The sequence below is a fragment of the Macrotis lagotis genome, chromosome 2 (assembly GCF_037893015.1).
Source record: "Macrotis lagotis isolate mMagLag1 chromosome 2, bilby.v1.9.chrom.fasta, whole genome shotgun sequence".
NCBI classification, from domain to species: domain Eukaryota; kingdom Metazoa; phylum Chordata; class Mammalia; order Peramelemorphia; family Peramelidae; genus Macrotis; species Macrotis lagotis.
This window is the reverse complement of record NC_133659.1, coordinates 93844548-93863802: the sequence shown is the minus strand read 5'-3', so window position 1 is coordinate 93863802 and position 19255 is coordinate 93844548. Positions and strand designations below refer to the sequence as shown.

General features: G+C 31.5%; 1 protein-coding gene across 2 annotated transcripts in view; it reads left to right on the top strand.

Annotated features, from left to right (window-relative positions):
- KCNT2 (potassium sodium-activated channel subfamily T member 2) overlaps positions 1–19255 on the top strand; it is a 537465-nt gene that overhangs the window by 413561 nt on the left and 104649 nt on the right. For both annotated transcript variants that reach the window (XM_074222275.1, XM_074222274.1), the window contains exon 20: positions 10708–10842. In XM_074222275.1, the coding sequence (XP_074078376.1) occupies positions 10708–10842 (135 nt within the window). The remainder of the gene's footprint in view (positions 1–10707; positions 10843–19255) is intronic.

The following is a 19255-nucleotide window of genomic DNA, read 5'->3' as shown; positions in this document are numbered from 1 at the left end:
AAAGTGGAGCTCTGTTTCCAAAACAAATGACCCCACTATCCCAAGCTTTTGAGGGTTATTGCAGTTGTTTTCTGGGACACTACCCAGGGATCTCAAGTCCTTCAAGTTCTTGAGAGGCTCTGTCTGCTCTCCTGCCCTGTGGATGAACACAAGCACTACTCTCTGACTGGGACCATGAAGAGTCTCTGTTTTACTATGGCAATAAACCTCTTTATCCTGAGACTGGGGTCCAAAACTACAACCTGGATCTGAGTATGGGCAAAGTCACAGAGGCCTACCTCAGAGATAGCAACAAGACCACTGCAATCTCCCTTACCATCCATGAGCTGAGTGTTCTGGAAGCAGCTACTGGTGGTTCCCCAGGCCTGCTCCTCATTCCTGGGGTTTCACTGAAATCTATAATGGACTGGGCTCCACTCTTACTCTGGGGTGGAAGAGGTTTTTTTTTTTTTCCTGCTGAGCTTCCCAATTGAACTGGGAAATTCCTGAACTGAGCAGTCTAGAAACTGCCACCATTGCAAGGGATTCAGGTGCCCTTCAGGCTGTTCCTGGATGACTGGAGCTTGGTTTGTTCAAGCTACCTGGGCTGTGCTGTGGCTTTTTCCAAACCTAGTGGAATGGACCCTTCCTGCAGATTTTCCAATTCGTCTTGGGCTGGAATATTGTTTCACTCAGTTTTTTTTTGGGGGGGGGTCCAAAACTCTAGAATTTGATTAGAATCATTATTTAATGGTATTTGGAGTGGTACAGGGAACACCTGGGAATCCCTGACTGTTGTTCACTTTTGGCCTCTTCCACTCTGACCAGTCATTACCAAAAAATGATATAAATAAAATCAATCCCCATTCTCAATAAAGGGAAAATAGAAGAGAAAAGTAAAGTCTTGTTACATCACAGAGTACCTGAAAAGGAGAGGATACGAAAAGATAGAAGGGTCAAAAATTCAATGGACACTCACAATTCTGATCCTAACAATAATTGTCATAGAATCTTTAATATAGGTTGTTTTGTCTCTTCTTAAGCATCAAGGTAATTCTACTCTTATGGACTCATTTTAGGACCATACTTAAATCAGATATTCAATCATCTTTAGTTCAACTGAAATTTAGAACTCCAAAACTCAAAACAATGCCCAGCCTGAACATATTTTATCTACTGTAATACTGACCTTTATACTTACAGATTTCACTTTACAGTCAGACATTCCCTCAAATGTTTGTTTCCCTCTTATATCACTTTTTTCATTGCCAATGTTCTTTTATTTCACTTTACCTCAGTTGTATATTGCAATGAACACATCTTGATCTAATCAACACCTCTGATTATTCTGCCTTTTCAAACCATAGCTCTGAAATTCTTTATATAAGCCATCAACACCTACCCTTCCAAAATATTCCTATACATCATGTCTCCAACCTCACAAGAGAGTGTTTTCTCTTTTTCCTTCTTTAGTAGTCCATCCTCTCTGCCCTAGACTCAACTTCACTTCCTTCAAAATTCTTATCCAATAATTATTTTATCTTTGTGTCTTTCTCTAATCTTAAATCTCTTATTTCTTTGTCCTAGTAGTATGCTCACCTTTCTAAATTCCAATTTTGGATTATTTCTCCCATGTTCTTTTTCTGCTCTGACTCCTATTTTGATGATTGCTGAATTCTGGAGGAGAGTATATAATTGTATTGACTCAATCTACTACAATTTTTCATTTTCTCATTTTGCTTGGTCTTCATTGCTTCAAACTAATGATCATTTTTAATTAACTTTGATTAACAACTTAATCACACTCTCCACATCTTGGTTCTAAACCTTGTCATCTCTTCTCCAGTCAAGGTCTTCCTCCCTCAAGGCAAAGAAATTTTCATTAATTATCCTTAATTTTAGCTCTCAAAAAATTTTAAGAAAGTGGTCTATTTCAATTGTCTCTGGTTTCATACCTCATTGTTTTTCTGTTAGTTGTTTTGAAAATTTATTTTGTTTTTATATTTTGAATTATAGCATTTGCCAGTTCCCCTCCCACTGCATTAGAGACAAAAAAAGAATTTTGAAAAACTAAAGTATGTTTAACTTTGAACTCAGTCATATGACAGGAGGTCTTTATCTATATACCAAAGAAGGAAGAAAAACACTTATATGTTCAAGTATTTATAGCACAGTCCTCAACATTTGCGGGGGGGGTGACAAAATATGATATATCAGTGTTCATAAATAATGCTGTTATAAGAAATGTTGAAGGGAATGGTTTCTGAGGAGCCTAGCATTATTTGCATGAAATGATCCAGAGTAAATACATCAAAATCACAGAAATTTATTTATCAAGATCAACAATTTATAAAGATAAAAAGCCTGTAAGGACTTAAGAAGTTTAATTACTATAATGAACAATCATGTAACACTATTCTTAAGATGAAACATGCTACCTATCCCATGACAGAGGAATGAACTCAGGATTCATTTTGAAATACGCACACACAAACACATACATACATAAATGTATATACATTTATATATATACATGCATAAACATATACAATATGTACACAGATTTTTTGACTAATATAGGTAGTACTTTTTCAACCTTCTACTCCAATGGAGAGATGTGGGAAGGAGAGAAAATAATTTTTTTTCTTCAAAGAAAAAATAAGCTAAAATGTCATATCATTGGAATAGATAAAATATTCTAAATCCGAGATTACAGAAGTCTTTCTACTACATTTTATTGCCATATTTCCACATAGCAGCGTTTAAAAGAATTTTAATCCATGACCTTTTAGATTTATTAGAAAAATTCTTTTAGATTTTGCAATTTTGATATTGATGTTGTCTTTCTTGGTACAAATTGCAAACTCTTATTTCTTACTATCCTGAATAATACTTAATCATGTCTTTTAATAAATCTTCTACAGATAAATAATACAATACTTGTAGTTTTTTCTTTTAATCTCTAAATCCTAATTAGACACTTGCATTTCACATTTTCTTTTGCTTATCATTCTAATCATTTTCACTAAATTAGAGACTGATTCATTTTCCAGACAAAGTCTTCAATACTGGATTTTTCCAACATCCTCTCAAACAAGTTATCATTATCTTGGCATTGTAATTATGTCCATTAAGCATTTTTCTGCTGCCTTTTAGCAAAATTTTAATATTGAAGGGTTGATGGTTTAAAGATTTTGTTTCCCCTGGCAGGAGAGAACAGGTGATTTTAAAACTGTCATTGTTTGGAGTAGTGAAGAGATAACTTATAAATTACCTTCAATTTCTAAATATATAATCTTGGATATAATTCAAATAAATTACTCTGCCTGGTAAAGGTTATGTGTTCTCATAGATAAAACTCAGAAACTGAAATTAGGAAGAAACCAATTCAAATCTCAATTCTACTATTATTATATTCTCACAAACAACTCACTTAATTTCTACTTTTCTTTTTTCTTTCCTTTTTTTAGGTTTTTTTTTTTGGCAAGGCAAATGGGGTTAAGTGGCTTGCCCAAGGCCACACAGCTAGGTAATTATTAATTGTCTGAGACCAGATTTGAACCCAGGTACTCCTGACTTCAGGGCCAATGCTTTATCCACTGTGCCAGATAGCTGCCCCTTTCTTTCCTTTTTTTGGCCAAATATGCATTTATTAAAAATAGTCTGCTAACTTTCTTCTGTGGCTCTCTACTATTTGGTATTACACATCACCAAGATTTATGTCATCAATGACATTACATACATGTTTGCCACTGATGTTGAAACCCACAACCTGGGCTTGTCCAACTATCACTGTTATTTTTCCAGCAAAATCTCCCGGCAGAGTTTAGCACCTTAAATGTCAAGCAACATTGATCATCTTGTTTAGGCTGACATTTTCACTGTTTAATATTTTGCACATCAAATAGTAGCTATTTCTAGATTTTAATAATAAAATGACAATATAAAAGATACTGCTTTGATTTAAACCTAATGAATTAGCATCTGTCTTAATGTTATTTCAAAGTCCTTGGTGGGCTGACTCCAAAAATGAGGGATTCTGCACTCTGACAAAATTCCTATCTTTCTTGTACTATAACATTTTGTTATATTTTGTTATGTCTTCTATCACATCACATCATAATATAGTACTTTCCTCAAAAATATTGTCATCATTTATTGACTTTATATACAAATTACTTTTGAAATGACCAATTCTTGGCCAAGGTACAATGCCTAGAAATACTTTTAAGTATAAGATTACTTCATAGATTAAAAATAATAATGCAAAATAATTGAAGAATGGTAAATTTTATTTATTTTCATGACAGAGAGGAGACTAAGCATGGTTATAAAACAAAATTGTATCAGAACTACAAATAGAAAATAGGAAACCTATACTGTATGATCTTTATTTTGTTTTCAGTATGCCATTTCTTTAAAAAAAACCCAATTACTCTTGAATAGGGTAAAATAATAACTATAAACATTAAATTTCCATTGTTTAAATAAAATTACTTCTTCACAGATATTGTAAAAATAAGTGTCAGCTCAGATAAAAAAATTATAAGTTTATTAAGATCAATCTCGAGGAAATAATTTTATATTTCAGTGATTCTATGTCTTTTGATGCATGGTGTTGTTGATTTATGGACATTTAATATTTGTGTATCAAGAAAATAAAGACAGGTTTGTGTTAGTTCACATCAAATTTCACTGGAAATAGAATACTGAAGGATAACTGCTTATGTACAATTCTAATTTATTAAGATATGTATATAATATCTATATGTTTGCATTAGGTTATACATATAATTTAAACATGAATCTATATATTGCTATACATATATAGAATAAACAGTTTATTTGATTGCATTTGCTTCCCCAATTATTGTTAAACTTATGGAAAAGATTCATAGAGTTGGAGTTGAAAAGAATCTTAGATGTCTTCTGTTTCAATCCTTTTATTTTACAGTTGAGGAAACTGATTCCCATAAGGGTTTAGGAGACTGCTCAAAGAATCACAGATAGAAAGTAGCATAGCCAAGATTTGAATATATGTATGCATGTATGTACGTGTATATATCTATCTATTTAAACAAGTGAATGTATAAGAATTTATTTTTCTCATTTCCATTATCTGTATTTCATTGTATGCTGATTGGGATACTGTGATTCAGATGCAACTTAATTCTAACATTATCTTAATCAGCAATCAAAGACTTCAGTGTATTATCAAATGCAAATAAATACTTTTGGTATTATGTGAGTCAGTTAGAATTATTGTGGTAATCCTTTTTATTAGACTGAATAATCATTTAAAAAGAAATCTATGAGAACGCATCTTTCTTTGTTTCTCTTGGGTTTTAAAAGTTTAGTATTTTAGAATCATGAATCTAAATGTGGAATTTAATAACATAAACAAGAGTGCCCTCTGCTGTTTTAATCCGAGTAGTATGTGTATGTATTTTCACACACATGCATTGACATGTTTTAATATATACTCTCTATACACATGATTTTCTATTCACATTAATATATATATTCATATATAGATACATATATCTTTGTATATCACTATTTTAATATGATAAATATAATGTTTATATTTTTAATGTAATTGCTTTCCATCTAATGATTAATTTTAAAGGTTAATATATTACTTCCTCAACAAACAATATTGATATTAATATTAACAGGTAGCAAATCACTTTTATGAGATTATTGTTACCATTTCACCAAGTTCAGCTGTACAACCTGTATAAAGGTATAATTGAATTTAGTGTGATTAACTACTTTGATTCATAATGTTGTTATTGAAGTTATAACATATATTAAATTTACTTGAGAATATAAGGATTCATCATAGGAAACTATGAACTTTCATTCACATATAGACATAAACCTACATACATACATACAAACAAAAAACATATTTCAAAAGATTTACATTGATACAAAATAGCCATGCTTTCATTTTGGGAAATTTATCTTTAGATTAAATACAATTATATATATATATATATATATATATATATATATATATATATATATATATATATATATATATATTATACACTTACTATGCAAATATAACCTAAATTTTAATGATTTTATGAGAGGAAAATCATGAGTTCAATATATTTTTTCAGGTCCCTATTCAATAATAATTATTTCCCACTCATGTCTCTTTATTAATAATCAGAAAGATTTTATCTTCAAAATATTTTAATAGTATTGTGCCATCTTGCTTCTGTTTTAGAAGGTTCAAAAACTTTTTTATATTTTCAAGTGCATTTTAATTTTGCTCATTCTTTATGACAAGTACCAGATACAGTTTCTCTTTTAAGATAAAAACAAAAACTTCTTTATTCTCTTTAAAATAATTTTGGTCATCAGTGATCACTTTTGTTAATGTAAAATAAGCCAGTTTAATTAGGTTTCCATCAAAATGCTGCAACTGTTGTGATGTTGTGTTTCATTTTGTAACCCATCTGTTACGTAGGCCAGATATGCATTTTCTGGATGCCATCTGTTGGTTTCCAATGGTTTACTACATGGTGGGCTCTATTGACAAGTAGGTGACGTAATCCTTGGCACACTAAACATTGTAGTGTTCTGTGGTTTTGTTGTATGCTGTGTTTTGTATCTGCATGATTAGTGTATGGTGCAATGCCAGTATTTCAAAGGTGGTACACATTGCATGGAAGGCTAATGTTCTTGTATTTTAGTTTGGGGATTTAAAATTCCTGCCTAGAATCCTGCCATCAATGATAAAAATAAGATAATTGGTTGCATGTCCAATTTTGCTCAATTTCAAAAGCTTGCTTCAGTGTTGTATCTATGGCTGAACTAAATCCTGGGAATTTTTATAGTACTGATAATAAGTCAATATTGTATCTTATAAAGGGATGGGAAAATTGAAAATTCTTGGGATTTCAGCAATGCATTTGATAGAATGTTTCTAAATTTCAGATTCCCCAAATACTTTTCTCTAACAACCTACTAAAAGAAATTTTTTTTAAATTTTAGAAATATGCTTTTTTTTCTAGTTGGAATAATAAGAAAACAGTTTATTGTACTCTTTTAATTCCTACATCACAGAGACTGAAATTTCCAAAGATTATAAGTCTTGTGATAAACCAGGGTTAAAATGCAATTATTTATGGATTGACTTTTAAAAATTTAAAAGATCAGGTTGTCATTAAATATGAAATCATAAAACAAAACAAAACTTTTTTGCATTTTACTTTTGATGTTTTCGTGGCTTTAATTCTTAAGTCTTTTAAATTTGGTGAAAATTCGTCTTTCAGTTTTAAAAATCTTGAATTTATTAATTCAATATTTTATCAATTACTATTGACCTTTTTCTGGAAATTTGAAGGTGTGCATTGGCTCCTGGATGAATTTACGTCATGCATACACCAAAAGTACATTTTTTCTCATTTGTTCATACCATTTACATTGTAATATATTACCATATTAAGAATTTTTTCAAAAATTACAATAGTATTAAAACTTAAACATATACATTATTTATATTAGAATATCTACTCCAAATCTCATCCTAAAAAGAAAAATCTAATGTTTCAAAAAGTGCTTTGGTTATTTCCTTTGTAATTTTACAATAAGCATAGAAACTAAAGAGGAGATTGAATCACTGATAAATCTTTTGTATTTATTGTTATATTAATGGAGTAGTACAGTAGCATTTTTTTCATTCCATAGGATCAGGGATGCAGATCAGAAGGTTTTTATTTTTTTGAAAAAAATCTGATAAGAGGGGTGGCTAGGTGGTATAGCAAATAAAGCACTGGCCTTGGAGTCAGGAGTACCTGGGTTCAAATCTGGTCTTAGATACTTAATAATTACCTAGCTGTGTGGCCTTGGGCAAGCCACTTGACCCCATTTGCCTTACCAAAAAAAAACTAAAAAAAATCTGATAAGAGATAAAATCTTTCTTTGCCTATATTTATACATATGCACACAAGATTATACTATCTCCCTCTTCCTTGCAAAGGGAACTGGGTTACATCAAAGAAAGATGTTAGGGAAAACATAGCATCGGGTTATAAAAAAAGGCTAACCTTAGTGTCTGTGATTGAGACTTTTTTTTTCTCTTTCAAACAACTAAGAATTGTGGCATTTAATGTCCAAAATTCTTTACTTAGAAAGGATCTTACTGGTTATGTAGTGAAAGCTATCCAAAGTACCCAGGAAAAGCATATGGAGAACAGCAGCATTTTTCCCTATTGCAAAATTTCTGAGATAAAGTACTAGTTTTTATTACTACTGCCTTTTAAAAGGATTCTTTTCTATATTCAGTTTCTGACAAAATTAGGCTGAGCCAATATATCTATATATAGGCAAATATATATATATATATATATATATATATATATATATATAGTCAAAGAGTAGAAAATAAGAAAAAAAGTCATAAAAAAATTTAGAAACTAGTTATTTAGAGGTTTGAACAGAGCAACAAACAGAAATACCCTGCTTGATAGCTAAACATTTAATAATTCCTTAAACATATGTGTATTGAGTATCATATAAAACTCATTGTGCTAGGTGATGATTATTTGCTTCTATTGATTCAACATTTCAAATGTTATCTAATAAAAATTATTAAAATCCCCCTTCCTAATTCTGACAAACTCATATGTATCATTCAAATTGAGAATTACCTCATACATTTGGGAATTTTTATTCATTTCTTAACTTTCAGGCCTACAAAAATTTTCACTAAAATAGTGATGTTTATAAATTTGATGAAAATTTTGATCTCTTGTCATTATGGAGTAATATGTTAATAGATATTCAAATAGCAAACATTATCACTACATATCATATTTATCAATGTATGTTTAAAAGAATGAATGTACTATTCATTCATTAATTTTTCCATTCATGGATAAATTTGTTCTTTTTTGAAAATAGTCTTTTTTTGTTATATTGATTCTTGTTAATGTGTTAGTCCTCAGTCAGATTATGATCTTGTTTCATATTTAATTTTTTCTTCCTTTTTGAAAGTATCTATGAATACTCTGTTCGAGAACAACGTTGAAGGATGGTGAAATAACTTGGCAATTCAACAAGGATTAAACTCCTATAAGCAGCTTAGATATCTTTTTCATCATGAACAAATAATTATCATTATCATTTTCCATCTATTTTTTCTATTTGTTTATTTTGATAGATTAATGGAAAAGTCTAAATTTCCTAGGTTATGGAAAAAATGAATATACCTAGGAAGTTCAGTTCTTTATATTGTCGTCCTGACCCCTCTCTACATTAAATATTAATTTGGAATAAGATTCTATTTCAACAGTTTAACCAAAAAAAATTCCTGCTACAAAACCCTTGAACCTGATTCAAGATATATTTTTTTTCTGTAACACTCCTGGGAGCCTTGGACCCAAATCTTTGTTGATACCCTAAGAAATTCTGTCTCCCTGCATCTTCATGATATAAAAATGATGCTCAATAATAGCACATGATTAACCCAACTAATCATATACTTGTAAAAGTTCCTTAAGGAGCTGCCATATCAACTGATAACTCAAAAATTGTTTTCACTTTTATATATTGTTTTGAATTATAAGAGACAACCCTCAAACCAATCTCTCTTCTTATACCTTCAGCAAGACTCTTACAAAACAATGTTGTTGTTTTCCAAACTGGTCATTTACTCCTATATTTTGCTCCCTCTGCCTGATTTATGTGGTACAGAGGCAATGGAAGAATTACTTACCCCTTTGGGGTTTTCATAATCACAAAAGAATTTGATATTAACAAAATACTAAGGTAAAGGACAAATTTGAAAGTGAGAGAAATATTCATTTCAGTATGTAGTCCATAGCAAATAAAGGTTTGTCCTACAGTCTCCATACATCAAGGTTCAGATTGTTTAGATAAAATATTTTGGGGTTTTTGCTCATAATCTTCAAATTGACTCTACTGATAATCAGAATATATTCATGAGACATATTACCACACATTTTATAGTAAGCCTACTATAAATCTATTATGTGTATATATATATATATGTATATACATATATGTATATATGTATATATCACCTGTGCAAATTGACATGCAAGAAGGAAATAATGTTTTACAAAATGAAAATTTTATATTTTTCACTTGATCACACTGTCTTGTATCAATAATTTGTTTTTAGTTTTCAAAAATCTTCAAAAATAAAATGTTTTAATGTTGCATCTTTAAAATTATATTTTTGCCTAGTCCAGCTCTGAAAATTTCCAATTTTATTGCTATTTTGTTGTGAAATGCTTGATATTTTTATTTCATTTTTTCCAAAAACACATATTTTTGAACAACTGAAAACTAGCAAAATGAAATTCAGATTTAATGTTACTTTCATCAGCATTTTAATTCCTATGACATTGGTAACAATTATAGGGTGTACGAAAAGGTTTTTTTCTTAATTTAATTAAATTAATCAATTTTAATCCTATTTTAGAACTGCACTGATTCTTTTGGGACACCCTACATAATAGCAGGATTCTCATTTATTTCTGTTAGTATACCTTCTTTGAAACCATTCACTCCTATACTTATAAGGACAACTATTATAGGAGTCAAAAGAAGCAATTAAAGCTGTCAGTATAAACAAGTTTGGGGTTTTTTGCTTTTTGTTTGCTTTTTTAAAAAAAAATACAAATTGATTCTAATTATATTGGTTTTAAAAGCCCATTTCTATCTGTTCATTTTTTATAAAAGCTTAGATGACTTGCTTAGGTGTGGAGTGACCTTTGCTGCCAACATGGTGGTTGTGGATAAAGAGAGTACTATGAGTGCTGAGGAAGACTATATGGCAGATGCCAAAACTATTGTAAATGTACAAACTCTCTTCAGGTAAGAAGACACTATCTTTTCCTTTTACTTCCTGGGAAGTAGAAAATATCAGTTTTTATGGATAAGTGTGTATATGAATAGTGGAGATGAGAAGTTAACTTTCTATTTTGCTTTGCTTATATCTAGCTAAGGGGACTACACAGAAAATGAAATTTTCATCTAGTCCTTGCTAAATTGTTGTGTTTAATTTTCATCAATATTATGATTCTTTTGCCATTAAAAACAAATGCAGGGAGCCAAGATGATGACATAAGAAGAGCCTCTCCTAGGTGTGCTCACCATAATATTTCAAAAATCTTAAAATTAAGACTCTAACTAAATTTTTGAGAGACAGAACTCACAGAAAGATCTAGTGAGACAATTCTCCAGACCAAGGTAACCTGGAAAATAGTGGAAAGGCTCTGTTCCATTGGGTTAGAGGGGTGGCCCACCAGAGTGAAGAAACTTCAGCCTCCCAGAGGCAGCCCCAGGGTGTCTGGGAGCCATGGTTCACGACAACAGGGGCAGTTTCCTGACCTACACCCTGGGAGCATCAGAGGATCAGCAGAGGGAACCTCTGCCAGAGCGAACTCAGGAAGCTCAGGTCCTCATGGCAATTGCCTCAGTCAGCATGGTCAGCTCGGTAGAGGCAGTCACATCGCAGCCCAAATCCAAGAAATGGAAGCAGGCTTGGAGCCAATATGCAGGAGTGGAGCCCTGTAAGCAGGAGCCCCCAGACAACTGAGCCTTGAGTGCTCAGCCTACCCAAGGTAGGGAAGTGGAGAGGTCTGTCTTCTGTACCTGGAACAGGACTCTGGGGCTCTGACCACATTCAGATCCTGATCACAGTCTAGGTCCCCCCCCCCATAGAACAGGGCCCCCCTTCACCTCAGCCCTGTGGCAGAGGGGAGTGGTTGTATCATTCACAGAGCAGGAGGGAAGTCAGAGCTTCACACACTGAAATCCTTGGGGGGGTGTCCCAATGATACTCAAAAGCTCAGGAAGCACCCCCAAAACCAGGCACAGGCTAGAGAACTGAGTAAACAGAGTAAAAAGAAATACATTGGCTATCCTCCTAAGAAGGATCAAAATACTCAATCTGAAGATTAGAAAGTACAAGCTCCTGATCTAAAGACTCCAAGAAAAACGGAAATTGGGCTCAAGCTATGAAAGAGCTCAAAAAATTTTTTGAAAATCAAGTAAGGGAGATAGAAGAAAAATTGGGAAAAGAAATGAGAGAGATGCAGGAAAAACACGAAAAAGAAGTCAGCAGCTTAATCAAGGAGATCCAAAAAATTGTGAAGACAATAACACGTTAAAAAACAGCATAGGTAGGGGCAGCTACCTGAGTTCAAATTCGACCTCAGACACTTAACAATTACCTAGTTGTATGGCCTTTGGCAAGTCACTTAACCCCATTGACTTGCAAAAACTAAAACTAAAAATAAAAAAAAATAGCATAGGTCAAATGGATAAAACAGTTCACAAAGTTATTGAGAAGAATGCTTTAAAAAGCAGAATTGGCCAGATGGAAAAGGAGATAAGAAAGCTCTCTGAGGAAAACAAATCCTTCAGATATAGAATGGAGCTAAAGGACACTGATGACTTTATGAGAAGTCAATTCTTCAATACCAAAAGAATGAAAAATTAGAAGAAAATGTGAAACATCTCACTGAAAAAACAACTGATCTGGACAAAAAATTCAGGAAAGATAATTTAAAAATTATTGGGATACCTGAAAGTCTTGATCAGGAAAAGAGCTTTGACCTCATTTTTAAAGAATTCCTACAGGAAAATTGCCATGATATCCTAGAAGTAGAGGGCAACATAGAAATTGAGAGAATCTACCAATAGCTCTCGGAAAACGATCCAAAAGAAAACAACCCCCAAGAATATTATAGCCAAGTCCCAGATCTCCCAAGTCAAAGAGAAAATATTACAAGCAGCCAGAAGCACAATTCAAATATTGTGGAACTGCAGTCAGGATCAGACAGGACTTAGCAGCAGCTACATTAAGGGCTCATGGGGCTTGGAATATAATATTCCAGAAAGCAAAAGAGCTTGGAATGCAACTGAGAATCAACTACCCAGCAAAATTGAACATCCTCTCCCAGGAGAAAAGATGGACTTTCAATAAACCAGGGTAATTTCAATTGTTCCTGTTGAAACAAAAAGAGCTGAACAGACCAGTGATCAGTCCACTAAGCCACTCAGGTACCCTACAACACATTTTAGAAAAGGGACAGAGTGAAAGAAGAGAGAAAATATAGTATTTGGTAGTGGGGAGGCAATGAATGGAGAAAGTTGAGATCAGCAACAGAAAAGTTGGAAAAATATGGAAGTAGCTCTTGTGATGGACTTATCATGGACTTACCTGGGACAAAGCTGGTGGTGTTGGAACACAGATTGAAGAACATTTTTTTCCTTTTTCCTTTACTTTATTTCTCATGAGGGTTTATATTTTTGGGGAGGAAGGTGTATTATGTTCACTCTTAAACAACATTATTTTAGTAATGTATAAAAAATCATTTGTACAAAAATAAAAATTAATTGATTTAAAAAAACAAATGCAGAGCATCTGAAAAGTCTTAATATGACATATACAAATGCACATCAGCATATATACATGTTTAAATATGCACATGAATATATACATATATTATGTGTCTACATATGCTACTATATGGATTTGTAGTTATGTATTAAATACAGTACCAAATGCTTTCAGGACAGAATTGAAGTTAGGGAAGTTTCATATTAATAATTTTAGAAATTTGAATTTTCTTCCACTGAACTTTGTCTTTCATTGATGGGTAATGATGCACATTTTCTTTGCTAGTTTGAAAGATAATTATTACATCACTTTATTTTTTCCCATTTTATCTTGAATATATTATCAGATTCCATTATATTGAAAAACTCTATCAATCAGTCACAAAGATCACAAAGTTTTGGGCTTCGGGTTGAAGAACAAGAAGTACATAAAAATCCTCTGACCTAAACTCATTTCTGGTGTAATTAAATTAACGATTAAGTAATAATTGAAAGTAAAATTGCTTAAATAGTAAATATAATTAAATTTAAAAGGCTCAAGGATTGTGAAAACAAATACATTGGTGATGATGGGTTTAGTTGAACCACTTTTACAAGTTTGCCTTCAGTAAAAGTGTTATTTTTGATACGATTTATGATCAGTGAATGCAGTTTGACTTTATAAAGTTATCTGACCCAGACAGAGAATGTTGGTGCAAACGTCTCTTTGCTAATTGCTGTGCTCCATATAATAAGAGTTCAATTAAACATAGGCTTTCATTTATTTTTCTCTTAGAAAGATGGACTAAGTAATCATGAACAGATATAGAACATAATTTTAAGTTAACTTAAATTCCTTTTCTTAAAATTGTAGCATCTCATTTATATATGTGTGGGCATCCAATTACATATAGCTAAATTTTAACATTATATTAACTTTTCTGAGTATTGCTTTTTAATTGTTTGAAAAAATATATTATCTCTTTCCCATGTGGGTTTCACAGTGGCAAAACAGTTCTTAAGAACTTTATTGACCTCACTCTCTTTAGAGAATCTCATAGTTGAAAATTGCATTGAAAAATCATCTAATTGAACCTCCTAATGGATGGGAAAATCTTCTCCATAATATATTTAACATATCGATATCTAGTATCTGTCTAATTATTCTTGTCAGGAAACTTACTGCCTTACCAAGCAACCTTTCTATCATTATTAAATATGAGGATTTTCCCCTTAGTCAACTACAAACCATTAATTTGTAGCAAATTCAACTAGCAAATTAGTAGTGCAGAGGGTTATGTTATTTCAGATCAATAGAATTCCAGTTTCTACAAGGAGAATTTGGGTATATGAAAATGATTCTAGTGACCTACCATCAGTAAGAAATATGCTTCGAGGTATCTTTCTAACAATTATATAAAATGATACTTGAATTAAAAGGAAATTTTCACATCATCTTGTCCATCCTTCAAGCAATATAGCTTTCTGAGTTAAAGTGGACAATGACTGTAGAAAAATCTCTCTTTGTATGAACTAATCCTCATGGAAATTGAATAATAACTATTTCTTAAATGAAATCTTTATTGTCTAAGGGAATTTACATTTATCTTATACTATAAGGGCATTTTTTTATTCTCTCTCTTTCAATATAGAATTTTGTTCCTTTTTTCCATGTAACCACACATAAACCTCTTGAAACAGAAAATATATCTCCCTTATATGAAAAATCAGAGTCTTTTATACTTTTCCTAGGTATTTTTACTTAACTGTAATTTTATTCATATCTAATATGAATTGAGGGTGAAATATGATTGTGGAGAAAATCCTTTATTTTTACTTGATTTTGGGATTCTTTACAGTATTTAATTCTATTGGAAGAAGGTCATTTGGAATACAATTAACCTGTCATTAAATTACAGACACTTTTTCACTAAATTAGATTTTAGAAATTATGTTGATCAACTTTGTCATTTTGTAGATGATAAAGAGAGCAATTCCAAGATACACACCAGTGAAATGACAGCATCACAGAGTTTAGTGAATGGCAAAAATGGGATTAAAACATCTCTTGATCTCTAATGAGATGCTCTTTCTACTCTATCACACTAGCTTTTGATTATATTCAAAGATAAAGAACAATTAAAACTAAATCAGATATATAGAAACTTTTTTCTAGAAAAATAAAAATAAGTGGAATTAATTTGGAGTAATATGATTTCTGTCCAATGTAGGAAGTAAAATTGACTTTTTGGTTCAGTGTTCCATATAAATAAATTATAGTTTCAACATCAAAGGTACAGTTATTGCTGATTAATTTGGAATTTTTATTTTTTTAACACAGTGAAGGTTATAATGAGAAGTTGGATATGATTGTAAATGAAATGTCAATCGTTAGGCTTTTCTTTTGATTATCCATTTTTTTCTGAGAAATTCTTAGGGACTTTATAGGAAAATGTGAACTCTTATAGCAGAAGAACAGCATTTGTATTCCCAACACTTTGCTTGGTTCCTTTTACATAGTTCCATATTCAATTTTAGGAAACTAGGGAAAGTGGTAACAACTTAGCAGTATTCACGAAAGTGATGTTGTATGTGTGTTTGTGTGTGTGTGTGTGTGTGTTAATTACTTCAGTAACTAAGGAAATTGAGTAACTACCCACATTTTTCAGATTATTGTCTACACTGACAGAATTCTAATATATTGGCATTGTTACTCAGTATTGTTAATGTAAATGGGAAACTTGATAATTCAGTTGAAATTCAACCTCTCTAAATATCTAGAATTTTTTTCTGTCAAAATAAGTCAAATAATTCTTATTAAAGATTTTTAAAAGTTGGAATTAGAAAGGATCTTAGAAATCATCTAATTTCATCTGTTCCTTTTACAGATTCAATTCATCAAAGTTTTGCTTACCTCATATGGACAGAGCAGTGTTACCTGTTTGTTGAGGTATAAAGTATAGATAAGACTTTTTTTGAGGGAGGAGGGGTTAATGCCATATTATTCAGTAGTAGCCCTTTTCAAAAACCAGCAGTATGAAAATTTGAACATAGATGCATTATGAAATTTTTGTTAGCACATTGCAACAATCCTTATAAGTGGCAATGTGCATTTTAACCAAGATAATTTCAATGTGATTTGAGAGAAGAGGGAATGGGTACAACAATATTTCAGATACAAAATGAACATGGCTGCCTGAAGGGGAACAAAAAAGGAAGAATGGAAGATTAATAGTTGGATATAGAATGACTATTAAAAAGAACATGGAAAGAGGAATGGGGGAATAGGAAATAAGAAGTTTGATTTAAATATGTTGTATTTGAGGTAGTGGAAGACCTTCCAGTTAGAGATGCTCTGTAAATTACAATGCAGGAATGCATTTCATTCAGTAATTCAGGAAGGAGTTCAATAATAAAGTTATTGATTTAGAAGTAATCTTCCCAAAGTGATAGTTGAAGCTGTCTAAATGAATGCAATTGTCAAGAGAAAGAGTATATTGAAAGAAGATTAAACATTACTGAAGACCTATTTTTTGCAAGGCACCTCTTTAAAGAGATGGTGAAAATGATGAGTAGCAAAAAAAGAAAGTAATCAGTAGGGCAATAGTTCTCCATTTGCTGTTTTAAAAAGCAAAGAAAAAAGCATCAAGAAAGTGAGACAATCAGCATTGTCCTTCTACAAGAGATCAATAATGATGAAAAAAATATTCATTGCTCTTGACAAGCAGTTGGTCATTGTTGACTTTTAAGAGAGCAATTCCAGTTGGGTCATTAAATAACGGAATGATAAGTGTTTAAAGAGAGATGGTTAGTAAGGTAGTGAAGATAATATATAGACAACTTCTAAAAGAAATATAGTAGTCAATTTCAATTCACAGAAAATAAAACTACATAATTTGAGAGTGAGAGAAAGAATGTCAACAAATGGAAGGAATTTGTAGAAGATTTCTGGAGGAGTGGAACATTAATTATGAAGGAAGCTATACATCCTGACAGGAAGTATTGAAAACAGAATATATATTTTATTCATATTTATTCATACACACATATATAAAATATATATGTGTAATCATAGAGGTAGGAGGTAGAATATTGAGTTTAAGGAACAACATTTTTCCTTTAACCTCCTTTCTCCTCTGTATCCTATGAAAACTATTTTAAAAAATATTTCAATTGAAAATTTAAATTTAAAAACACATATCTTTCATAGATATCTTTTTCTTATACTCTTTCCATATTGTTGATTTTTTCTGAAATTTACCTTTTTATAGAAGAAATTTTATTTTTCTTTATCATCTTCATTTCTATTTATTACCTCTTTCACTTCTCCAAACTAGTAATTTGGAGGGGCATGCATGTTTCTTACTCTCTGAAGTAAACTCAAGACTGAACCTTTATATTAGAAATATTTAACCTCTCATTTAAGTTCTATACAGTTAAAATAATAGTAATAATAATACATAATAGCAGAAGTTTATAAATCAAGACAAGGTTCTTCATATTCATTAGTTTTTGTGTGTAATTTTCACCATAATTCAGAGAAGATAAATAAGTTGTTTATCATCACATAGCTTATAAGTCAAAGGTAAAATAATTTAAATTCATATCTCCACTAAATACAAGTCCATAATACTTTTAATTATACCATCTCATCTCAATTTTTCTTTTTCACTTGATCAGTTCACTTTCCCTTCTGTTTTTTTTGAGGAGTAACAGATACAATTTTCCTCTGTGCCCCATTCCTTACACTAATATTCAAAAACTTTGGAATATATGTTATATACCTCCCATGATTTATATTTTTTCTCTTCAAGTAGACACAATGGCAAATGATAAAGTAGATCTTAGTATTATAACTCCAAAACACTGCTACCATCATCACCTACACCTGATTATTTCCAAGCCTTTTTTCTTAACATCTTCAATCCTCCAAACACTATTCATTCTCATCAATACCTTTACTTCCTCTGTCCCTTCCTGTTCTTTTATCCCACTATTCCATTTCCATTTTGAATTTCCTCCTTTTGTAACTCCATTCTAATACAATTCAACAGTAGATTTTTCTCATATGTGAATCCTTTGCCCCAGCCTAATTATATGTCACTCTTAATAGCTTCCCTTCTCTGTCTCTGTCTCTGTCTCTCTGTCTCTCTGTCTCTCTGTCTCTGTCTCTCTCTCTCTCTGTCTCTCTCTCTCTCTGTCTCTCTCTCTCTCTCTCTCCCCCCCCTTCCCCAATTAACACTCTTATCATATTACTAGAACATTTCTACTGAACTGTGCTTGTTCATTGCCAAACAATCCCCCTTTCACTAAGTTGATAATCACATTTTACCTTATTGAAAAATTAGTCATGACTCAAGAGTTTCATCATCTTATTCAATAGCATAAGACTTTCCATCATTTATCCTCTTATCCTTTTAACAAAAATTTTTTGTTATTATTTTCTTTGAAATCTATTTAACATTTGAATGTATTGATCATTTCCTTTCTTGTCATTCTAGTATTTCCTCATTTCCCTGATATTACATTCTTATTTTTTTATTCTTTTCAACCTGTATCCTTCTTTGTTCCTCCTCAAAATATTACCATTCCTCAGAAGTCTAGCTTTGACCCTCTTTTCTCTTTTCTCTCTCCTGTGGCAGTCACATTGTTCTTTTCTTTATTCTCTATCCCTTGGCAGTCATTAACTCTTTATGTACACCCCTTAAGTCTTCTTGATTCTTCTCTTACAGTAGATAAACTTGTTTAATGGTAAAATTATGCAAACACCTCTATATGCACATACATATATATGTGTATATATATATATATATCTGTGTGGATACATATGCATATGAAATCACACATGTGTATATATATATATATATGTGTGTGTGTGTGTGTGTGTGTGTGTGTGTGTGTG